General features: G+C 38.7%; 1 protein-coding gene across 2 annotated transcripts in view; it reads left to right on the plus strand.

The window, feature by feature from the left end:
* Positions 1–1,164: 1,164 nt before the first annotated feature.
* Slc5a12 (solute carrier family 5 member 12) overlaps positions 1,165–11,965 on the plus strand; it is a 50,675-nt gene continuing 39,874 nt past the window's right edge. Inside the window, exons 1-2 of one of the 2 annotated variants that reach the window (XM_021155925.2) lie at positions 1,165–1,831; positions 8,999–9,064. In XM_021155925.2, the coding sequence (XP_021011584.1) occupies positions 1,493–1,831; positions 8,999–9,064 (405 nt within the window). In that variant the 5' untranslated portion in view covers positions 1,165–1,492. The remainder of the gene's footprint in view (positions 1,832–8,998; positions 9,065–11,965) is intronic. The other variant, XM_029474257.1, reaches the window with a different exon arrangement.

Consider the following 11,965-nt stretch of genomic DNA (forward strand, 5'->3'; position numbering starts at 1 on the left):
AATCTGCCTTTGGTACATTCTGACATATGACACAGGTCCCTGAAGGGAATTAGGAACTGGGATTGCTGTCTAGCCTGAACAAATAATCAAGACTGGCTCAGTTATCCAAGAGCAAAATTAAGAATTTCTTCTGTTTAAGAGAAAGTGTTCAGTTGTTGGACATCATAGATAACTTAAAATTTCTCCTTTTGGATTTTGACTGCTTTCTATTTTTATTTGTTCATATTTACAGAGTATAGGAAGAAGACCCTTTGCCTCTGTCTCTATGAAGTTAGTCATTTGTAGCATCAGATCCAAGGACACACAGACAGGCTTGGATGTGCAGAAATTGTTGAAAACAGATGAAAAGAATTGTCAGGTATGAAGGAGAACTAAGAGATCACTACAAGAATTAAACTGGAGGGACCAGACAGGATACAAAGCAGAGGATACATAACTAGATCCTGTATACTAGGAAGAATTTGTTGAGATGAGGACAGAAAAGCAGTGTGAGAAATCAGAGAATATCTCACAAATGTCCTGCTAAGAGATGATTCCAGTTGTCCAAGGATCTACAAAGAGGAGAAGCTGGAATACCATACTCCATCTTCCTTATCCTCTTACTGGACTTGGTTGTAACACCAGCTTAGTCTTTGTATGCCAGTATAAAAAAACAAGTGAATATAACAGAGTGGAGGAGAAAATAATGTGGGCTACAGATGATTTATCGATTACTGGTTAATCCATTCTCTGAGTTGGAAAGTCAAGGGAGATTGCTCTATTTAAAGTTTTCTATTGTAAGTGCAAAGGTATAAGAACAAAAGGTGTCAGGAAGTGTGAGATTCAAAGTCTCATGGTGTCTTATGCCAGTGTTCCAGGGGAAGCTCAGGAAAGTGAAGTGTTTTATTAACAGTAACAGATGTGATTGTGATGTGGGCAAAGGTCTCTGGATTACTTCCTGATTGCTCTTTACCCTCCACCCCACAGCCCTGGCAATTGTAGGTATGAACACTCCACACTTCCTTAGTCAGGAGACAGATGCCACTGACAGTTGTGTTTGCATTTTTATGTTCCACTTCAGGAATAATGAAATGCTGAAGTAGTCAAATTTTATCACCTCCATGTTTTCTAGTAATGTTTAACTTTCATTTAAAAAAAATCTAGGAGATAATAAAAGCATGCCATTGGGCCAGCCTACTCCCTCTACCCCCCAGAAACTTCAGGAGTCCTCTGGCAGATGTTGCAGAAGAAACGCAGACAGCTAGTGGCCAGAATCTGATCCCAGTTTGTCATTTTTCCCCCTTGGTGTCAGTTTCACTACTAATTGTATTTCTACAGCCAGCTTTAGAGAACTTTGAGGACTGTTGAGTATCTGAAAACTTACACATGGATGGATGATCTTCAACTCTTCAGAGAACCAAATTCTTCCTTCCATCTCAAAAAAGCTTTGGCTGTTGGAAATATCTCAGTGAGCCCTGCTTGAAAGAGACTCTCTTGTGTTCCACTTCCAAGCATGAAGGTGAAGAACTTTGAAGCTTGGGATTATGTTGTGTTTGCAGGTCTCTTCGTCATTTCCTCTGGAATTGGCGTCTTCTTTGCCATAAAGGAGAGAAAAAAGACAACATCTCGGGAATTCTTAGTAGGAGGAAGGCAAATGAGCTTTGGCCCTGTAGCTTTGTCTCTGACAGCCAGCTTCATGTCAGCTGTCACTGTCCTGGGGACTCCTGCTGAAGTCTACCGCTTTGGGGCATCCTTCTTCCTTTTCCTCATTTCATATGTATTCGTGGTCTTTTTCACATCTGAGCTCTTTCTTCCTGTGTTCTACAGATCTGGCATCACAAGCACCTATGAGGTAAGAAACCACCTCCCTGCCCACATCATGGAGATGGCACTTGCTTTCCACACAAAAAGTCTTCCTTTTTCTCACTTTGTTGTTTTTCTATGACATCTTGACATTAGTAGTAGATGACTATTTTCAAAGCAATTCCACACTGTTTAAAAAAGACAATATGTAGTATATGGGGTGGGAGGTGTAGTGCTAGGTTTTGGCTGTAGACACATCTGTTTGTCACTCTGTAGAAGGTAACTAGCAATGTCACTCCCACTGGCTAGTTCCATGATTTAATAAGTATCCATGATATAAAAATGGACGCACTATTTAATTGATGAAAGATAAGTAAGATTAAAAGAGATAATGCCATTTTTATTGTCATTAGCATGACCACTCTGAAAAAGTAAATGGAATACGGGGTACTAGTATTATAATTTTCAGCAGAGAAAAGTAAGATCTAGATAGGTATGTTAGTCATGTTTTAAAACTAGCTGAAAATCTACTGAGAAGCCAATATTTGTATACGATCATTTAAAGGCCTGTATATCAAACAGTAGCTCCCTAATGCTAGTTATTGCTCCACTCCAGTTTTAAGTAGCAGATGGAAATATTTTGGAAAAGGAAGAAATATTTTAGTAGAAAGAAATTCCCAAATAATAAAAATAGGAGAATTATTGTAATGAAGGGGAAATAAGACTATGGAATTTTGGCCTTTAAACAATGCTAAATAAAACCAACATGTTCAAAACTGAATTTTCATGCCCAGTATTTAAGTGTGCTTATAAATCAGATTTTTTTGTGAAGGAAAAAATATTTAACTTCATTGCCAAAAACCCTGAAAGTCATAGCAGAAGACTCAGAAAAAAAAAACTTACTTAAAAAAATATCTGTGAGATAAATGATCACTAAATGTTTCTCTAGTCTTCCAAAGCTGTTCATGCAGATACATATTCTCCAGTAGGTCTTAAGACATACAGTTTCATGGACTATCTTATCCCAAATGTTCAACATAATTATCCTGCTTCTAAGAAATTAATCACAGTTGGGCAATTAAACAGCCATTGCTTGAGACACAACCTCAAGAGAAAAACAAGTAAATGCATGCTTAGCTCTATAAACTGTGCACATATGCTATTCAATTGTAATGTACTTCTGAAAACCAAAATGTGGCCGAGATTTTCTCATCCATCCGTGAAGATTTGACAGTAGAAGGCATTGATTGCTGAGTTTTCTAGTTTTGTTCTGGAAATGTTTTTAACATTTTCCACTCTTATGCCTATGTTTCCTTTTGGAATACATGTTGTGGTCAGCTATTAATTTAATAAATACCCATTCAGCACTTACTCTGTCCTATGCACACCTTCAGGTCTTGCGGACATAAGTAAAGTGCTGTACTGCCCTCATGGGGGCAGCATTCATGCAAAAGGAAACAATAAATACATAATACATATAGCACAAGGCTATATGCATTTAGCTGTGTGTTAAGTGCTGTTCTAAGTATTATCTGTATTAACTCGTTTGGTATTTGTAAGCACAAAAATCGCAGCTCTTGCCTCATGGAATAAGAGATAGCTTATTCTGTAGCCAAATTTAAGTGAATATAGCCTTGGAGATACATAATGAGGTTAACAAAGGTTCTATGTTTACTTAAAATTAATTGAGTAATATATTCACACGAAGAAACCTGCCTTCTCTAAACCTTGTAACTTGTATCTAATTTGAGTAAAGTGAATGAGAATTGCAAAAGCAATTCAGCAAATTCCAAACACATAATTTTCAGGAAACCAAGGATTCAAACCTGAAAAACCTCTGACACATGGCTCTCAGTGCAGCTAGGCCAGGTCAGCTCTGAATAGATTCAAACTCCTTTCAAATTTACAGGTTAGATTTAGTATACAAACCTATTTTAAAAGTACTATTGCTTACCAGAAGATTTTTTAAAATCCTTCTTAGGACATAAGGATTGTGTAGAGTGCTTATAAGGTTATTTTGAGAAAGGCTTCTTTTTTATATATATAAGAATTGACAGTGTGGCCTAGACATGGAGAGCAGGAACTCTAAGTGTGAGCCTCCTTGGCATTGAATGATGGTTTTGCCACATGCTAGCTTCACCGCAAGAAAAAATTCTCTATATCCGGTTTTCACAGTCCAAATATTGTTAATAATACTTCTGTCTCAAAGGATGGTATATGTAGTTACTTTTATAGACCTGGGCTAGAATAGTATGTCGGCATTTCTATTATTTTCTCTCTCGTTTTTTGATTTTTTTATTGGATATTCTCTTTATTTACATATGTTATCCCCATTTCCCGGTCCCCCATCACCACCCTGCCAAAAATTCCTATCTCATCCTCCCTCCATCTGCGTCTATGAGAGTGTTCCTTCATCCATCCACCCACTCCTGCCTCCCCACCCTGACATTCCCCTACACTGGGGCATCGAGCCTTCACAGAACCAAGTGCCTCTCCTCCCACTGATGCCCAACAAAGCCATCCTGTGCTACGAATGCAGCTGGAGCCATGGGTCCCTCCATGTGTACACTTTGGTTGGTGGTTTAGTTCCTGGGAGCTTTGGGGGAGGGTGGTGTCTGGTAGGTTGATATTGTTGTTCTTCCTATGGGGTTGCAAACATTGTTTCTTCAAATGATGTGGCATTTGAGTTTTTTTTTTTATGCCCCATTATAGAGTAAAATATATGACTTTTGGGATCTTTTCAGGTGTGAAAGACTGAAATAAGTGTACTGTATTTTCCATTCCTTGAACATCAACCAGTTTTGTCATTTGCTTTGATAAATAAAAATTTTCAGACAATTAGTGAGTTTTGACTCTAGACCTCATGAAATTTATAGCTTCTGTGTTTGTCCCTTGGAATATTGCCATTATATTGCTATGCAAGCACGCTGGCACAACTGATCTAGCTCTGGAACAAGAATAGACACATACCACTACTACCACCACCATCATCACCACCACCACTACCACCCCCATCACCACCATTATCACCACCACCACCATCATCACCACCACCACCACCACCACCACCACCACCAACAACAACAACAACAGCAACAGAAGGGTGGCAAGCTGGCTGAATACCCACTTCCACATATGTATGTAGGCTGGGCTATTCCATTCCTCAAGCCATTGAGTGTACAGTTGATTAGAGCTGCACAGGAGCTTGGAGCAATAACAGAGGAGTAACCATTAACCTCAGTGAGATGAAGAATAGTCATTCTTGAGTTCTGATCCCGTCACTTTTGGGATGAATATTCTAGTTGTTTTCAGTTGCAGTGATTAAAAAACTGCCTGAAGCAAAGTTAGGGAGGAAAGTGGTTGTTTCATCTTATAGATGTCAATTCAATAGAGGAGGAAGCTCAAGCAGGAACTCACCTTAGACAGGAATTGAAACATAGACCATGAATACACACTAGTTACATGGCTTGCTCTGCCTGCTTTTTTTTAAATTTAACCCAGGACCACCTTTCCAAGGGTGGCACTATCTCCAGTGGCCTAGTCCATCTTTTATCAGAAAATGTCCTACAGACTCAATGGAGCTATTCCTCAATTAAAGTTCCTTTTTTGCTTGATTCTACTTTGTTTCAAGTTGACAGAAACTAATCAACACAGTGGGTAAATTACAGGAATAGGCAACTGTTTGGGTGCTTGGATAGGCAGTGGGATTTCAAGAAAAAACTGCATCTGTGCAACTTTATCACCAGCTCATCCCATGTCAAAGCATAAGAATTATTTTCATCCATGTGTTCTACGTTAGGTTTAGCTCTCTCTGCCTTTGCCTCTTGAGAGCTGGGTATAAAGGGACACAAACCACACCCAGCATAGTTCAGTTTCAATAGCATACATTTTCATTATCTCTAATTTGATTCTATCTTCATTTCAATTTAGTTTAAATTCATTTTCTGTGCTAATACGTCCAGCTTATTATTTACTCTTAAACTGTTTAAAATATGTTTCATATTCTATCATTATGTTTAGCTTCTTTGACCTTCCTAGTTCTTTCAATCTCAAGTTTTCATAACCAAACCACTTAGATTATAATTGTCTCACACAGTGATCTCTGAAAATTTATGTATTACATTTTAGTAAGTTAGGTTTAGTTCTTTGGAGAATTAGAGTCCATGGCATGATTTTGATAATACTTTGGTAAGTAATATGTCTAAATGTTATAGAATACTATTTCATCAGAATAAATTATACTATAAAATATTTGTCCTAAAATGAATATTTGATATATGATAAGATACAACCCAATATTATGAGGATTTTAGTTTAGTCTATGAAGGAATTAGCTTTTGATACTGTTTGGTTAAGGAGTGGCATATTTTATGTGGTTTCTATTTTAGGGTTATAGTCTAGCTGAATGTGGAGAATAATATTAGCGTTTTAACCACTGAAGCAATTGGACTAAGTAGGAGTCTGTTGCCAAAATAAAGAAGGAAAGTTAATTTTAAAGCAGCATTAAAAGAAACAAACCAAGTGTTTCTGTTTGAAAGTGTGGTATACCAGGCTCTTTTCTTGAATTGGATGTGTTATGAAGGCAGACAATGAGGTAAGATTAGCTTCAGATTATTAATATTTCAGTGTGAGTAACCATGGAAAGTAGATTTAATGTGTCTCGAGTTAGGAAATAATGTGGCTGGTCCAAGTCTAGTGTTCTAAGAAAAGAAACAATGAAATGATATTAAATTATTGGGACTTTTAAAAACAGACATGAAATATGTGGTTTTTCTGTTAGACTCGGGTTTTGCTAAGATAACCAATAAGTTCAGGAAAACACGTGGAAGGAGGAGCATATACAGTCTTTTGATGTAGAACTGTGTGATGTCATGCAGGAGAAAATAGTCTTAGGTCATTGAAAGAGGGAACATCCGCCAGGGCGATGGAGCCAAAGGGAAAGGACTGGCAACTAAGAGTGCAGAGAAGGTCAAAGGTCAACGGGGGCAAACTTAGGCACTTCTGTGGGAATGTGCCACTGCAGCAGTGATTTGGCCTAGGTGAATTCAGCTTGAATGTTTGATCTTCAGAAATGAAAGGTTATAAGTTTCTTTGTTTCAAGCCACCCATATTCGTACATACCCAACAGGGACTGATGCCCTTAAAAGTATTTAGTATATCTGAGTAACAGGAAAGAGAATATGCATAGGAATATGGATGCCAGCTGGATCAATCTCCCTGAGAGATATATAACTAAAAGTACTTGGAACAAATATGAAACTTTAAATTTGAAGAGAATCTCTCTCTCTCTCATTTTTAATTAATGTTGAAAAGTGAAAAACAATCAAACAGCTTTTGGTTGCCATCAACACATAAGTGACACTTATTACACCTTTATAAGTACTTTGCCATGGTGGTAATTGTTGTGGTTCAGAGGAACTATAGCTGGGTAGGACTGTTCTCTGATTGGTTGTCAAATACTGAATGGTCAGCTTCGAAACCATATATGTGTAAGGGTCTGAATATTGCTGAAGGAAGACCCTAGACTTAGATAGTAGGCAAAAGTAAAGAGTGATTATTCTACAGAAACAATCAGCACTCAGGGGTCATCCATTCTCTAAAATAGTGACCCCAGACACAGGTACATAGGCCTTCTTATAGAGAACAGGGGGTAGGGGAGGACTCTCTAGAAGGATTAGGTAATCTAAAATTTCATTGGTGGGTGCTAGGGGTCACAAGTGGTCATTTGTCTGCATTCCTATGTCATGAACGTTCAACCATGTGATGAAATAGGGCTGTCCAGCACAGACAACCCATTCTGGGATAAGATATTTCCCATTTTTTTGTGGTTGTCTTCAGGCAGTTCTTTGGGAGGGGGTTTTATGATCTTTTTCTAGATCTCTCTCACTGGAGCTGGGTTTTATGGCCTAGTTTCTGGGACTTAGGCCTCGTCCTTAAATGGAGACAAATGGGAACTATGTTGTTCTTGCATATACACAAACACCAATAAAGGACTTAGTAGGTTATACTTATAGATATTTGTGCATACAGATACAGAGATAGCCACATCCACATACATAATAATAATCAAAGAAAAAGAGGCTATCAACTTGTGGAGGGCCATAGAAGGGACTTAAGGGATGGTAACTCAAAGGAGCTGATGGACAAAATAGAAGGGGAAAGTGGTGTAATTCTATGTCATTAGAATATTAAGATATAAAAATATAATAATTATCAGTTTAGATACAAGTAATTATTTAATCTGGAGAAAATCTGGGAAGCACACATATAACCTAAGATAGACAGGTGTAGCCAGGCAATAAAGCAGAGTAAGCCAGAAAGGCATATATTGTTTTAGCAACCATAGTCACTGGAGATTTTGAGATCAGTGTGATCAGAGCTGTTCTAAGAGATACAATGTCATGGGTATGCACTCATAGAACATACTGCCAAGGCTTAGTTAAAATAGGCAATGAGAAGGCAGCAAAATTAGTCTAGAAAAGAAGAAACAAAAACTTAGACTAAGTTGTGGGCAGAAGGGACATAAAAGATACATCAGTGTGGGTCCAGCAGGAAGAACACTGGTTAGAAAATGAGAAGTAAACTTTCAAGCAAGCAGTCTACTTGCCCTCCATAACTACTGCAAAAAAAAAAAGATGAAGGACTAGATATTAACATGTTTACTTTTAGCAATCCATGTTCCCCCACCTGGTGGTTATTTCCAAGGAAACATACCATAAAATAGTGTTATAAACCCAAATCCTATATTCAAAGGAATACTAAGAAATTAAAAAAAAAAAAAGTCAGCTGCTTGTGGTGGTTTGAATAAGAATGGCCTTACTGGCTTGTATATTTTAATGCAGAGTCATCAGAGAGTGGCATTTACTTAAGAAGGAGTAAGAGGTGTGGCCTTGTTGGAGGAAATATGTCACTGCAAGTGGGCTTCAAGGTTTCAAAAGCCCAAGCCAAGTTCCCAGTTCCCTGGCTTTTCCTTCCTGCTGCCTGTGGATCAGCATGTAGAACTCTCAGCTACTTCTCCAGCACCATGTCTGCCTGCGTGCCACCATTTTTCCCACCCCGATGACAATGGACTAAACTTCTGAATCTGTAATCAACTCCCAATTAAACGTTTTCCTTCATAAGAGATTGCATAGTCATGGTGTCTGTTCACAGCAATACATTGCTGACTAAGACACAACTAAAGCTTACTGATTGCTTTTCTTTCTCTGTTTTCTAGTATTTACAGCTACGATTCAACAAGCCAGTTCGATATGCAGCAACCATTATCTACATCGTGCAGACGGTGAGGAGTAAGGGTTGTGGAAGGGTTGGAAAGTGAAGATGCAAAAATACAGTTACAGCTGTTTATTCGTGGGGAAATGATCTCAATGAAAGGATAAGTTTCTTTCTAAGAGGTTACTACTTTTTTCTAAAGATAACACTTTTAAAATTAGATATTTTCTTTATTTACATTTCAAATGTTATCCCCTTTCTTAGCTTCCCCTCTGAAACCTCCCTCTCCCCTACCCCTTTCCCCTGCTCACCAACTCATTCTCTCCGACTTCCTGGCCCTGGCATTCCCCTATAGGGGGGCATAGAACCTTCACAGGCCCAAGGGCCTCTCCTCCCATTAATGACCAACTAGGCCATCCTCTGCTACATATGCAGCTAGAGTTACGAGTCCCACCATGTGTTTTCTTTGGTTGATGATTAAGTCCCAGAGAGCTCTGGAGGTACTGGTTAGTTCATATTGTTGTTCCTCCTATGGAACTGCAAACTCTTTCAGCTCCTTGGGTACTTTCTCTAGCTCCTTCATTGGGGACCCTGTGCACTGTCCAATGGATATCTGTGAGCATCCACTTCTGTATTTGTGAGGCACTAGCATAACCTCTCAGGAGATAGCTATATAAGGCTCCTGTCATCAAGCTCTTGTTGGCATCCACAATAGTGTCTGGTTTTGGTGGTTGTTTATGGGATGAACCCCCATGTGGGAGAGTCTCTGGATGGTCATTCCTTCCGCCTCAGCTCCGAACTTTGTCTCTGTAACTCCTTCCATGGATATTTTATTTGCCCTTCTGAGAAGGATCGAAGTATCCACATTTTGGTCTTCTTTCTTCTTGAGTTTCATATGTTTTGCAAATTGTATCTTGGGTATTCCAAGCTTCTGGGATAATATCCACTTATCAGTAAATGCATATCATGTGTGTTCTTTTGTGATTGGATTACCTCACTCAGGGTAATATCCCCCAGATCCATCCATTTGTTAAGAATTTCATAAATTCATTGTTTTTAATATTTGAGTAGTACTCCATTGTGTAAATGTACCATATTTTCTGTATCCATTCCTCTGTTGAGGGACATGTGGATTCTTTCAAGCTTCTGGCTATTATAAATAAGGCTGCTATGAACATAGTGGAGTATGTGTCCTTATTACCTGTTGGATCATCTTCTGGGTATATGCCCAGGAATGGTATTGCTGGGTCCTCAGGTAGTACTATGTCCAATTTTATGAGGAACCGCCAAACTGATTTCTTGAGTGGTTGTACCAGCTTGCAGTACCACCAGCAATGGAGGAGGAGTGTTCCTCTTTCTCCACATCCTCACAAGCATCTGCTGTCATCTGAGTTTTTGATCTTAGCTATTCTGACTAGTGTAAGGTGGAATCTCAAGGTTGTTTTGATTTGCATTTCCCTGATGACTAAGGATGTTGAAGATTTTTTCAGGTGCTTCTTGGCCATTCGGTATTCCTCAGTTAAGAATACTTTGTTTAGCCCTGTACCCTATTTTTTTAATAGATTTATTTGTTTTTCTGTAGTCTAACTTTTTGTGTATATATTTCTTAGCCCTCTATCAGATTAAGATGTGTAATTACCTTGAGATAAATCTACCCAACATATATTGCTTATTTCCAGACTAACAACTAGTAATAAATTGTAAGCTGGTTATAATAGCTTAGGCATTTAATCTCAGCATTTGAGAAGCAGATACAGATGGATCTCCCCGAATTCCTAGACACTCTGTTTTATAATGAGAGTAAGGCTAACCAGGGCTACAAGTGAGACCTTTCCTCAAAACAAACATAACATATATCAAAACCAAATTTTTAGAGGCCAGATGGCAAACAATTTTCTTCAAAATTATTTCATTATCTAAAATTTTAAGACTTGATTATGGAATGGTCTGATAAGTTGTTTTCATTGTGAGACATGTTCTACCTATGTAACTCATGCTGGAAGTTCTGCTCCTGTATCACAAGTCCTGTGATCAGACATGCACTACTTTGCCTGGCTTAATTTTAAAACCAATAAGTTGAGTCACTTCAGAAATGCCTGCTTTTCTATAAGTCCTTTGTCTCCACTGTAGTGATTTTCTTTTTTTTTTTTAATAAATTAGGTATTTTTCCCATTTACATTTCCAATGCTATCCCAAAAGTCCCCCATAGCCACCCACCCCCCATTCCCCTTGCCACCCACTCCCCCTTTTTGGCCCTGGCTTTCCCCTGTATTGGGGCATATAAAGTTTGCATGTCCAATGGGCCTCTCTTTCCACTGATGGCCTACTAGGCCATCTTTTGATACATATGCAGCTAGAGACATGAGCTCCGGGGTACTGGTTAGTTCATATTGTTGTTCCACCTATAGGGTTGCAGACCCCTTTAGCTCCTTGGGTACTTTCTCTAGCTCCTCTATTGGGGGCCCTGTGGTCCATTCAATAGCTGACTGTGAGTATCCACTTCTGTGTTTGCTAGGCCCCAGCATAGTTTCACAAGAGGCAGCTATATCTGGGTCCTTTCAGCAAAATCTTGCTAGTGTATGCAATGGTGTCAATGTTTGAAAGCTGATTCTGGGATGGATCCCTGCATATAGCAATAACTAGATGGTCCATCCTTTAGTCACAGCTCCAAATTTTGTCTCTGTAACTCCTTCCATGGGTGTTTTGTTCCCAATTCTAAGAAGAGGCAAAGTGTCCACACTTTGGTCTTTGTTTTTCTTGAGTTTCATGCGTTTAGCAAATTGTATCTTATATCTTGGGTTTCCTAAGTTTCTCGGCTAATATCCACTTATCAGTGAGTACATATTGTGTGTGTTCCTTTGTGATTGGGTTAGCTCACTCAGGATGATGCCCTCCAGGTCCATCGATTTGCCTAGGAATTTCATAAATTCATTNTTTTTAATAGCTGAGTAGTACTCCATTGTGTAAATGT

This window comes from Mus caroli, chromosome 2 (genome assembly GCF_900094665.2).
Source record: "Mus caroli chromosome 2, CAROLI_EIJ_v1.1, whole genome shotgun sequence".
Classification (NCBI taxonomy): domain Eukaryota; kingdom Metazoa; phylum Chordata; class Mammalia; order Rodentia; family Muridae; genus Mus; species Mus caroli.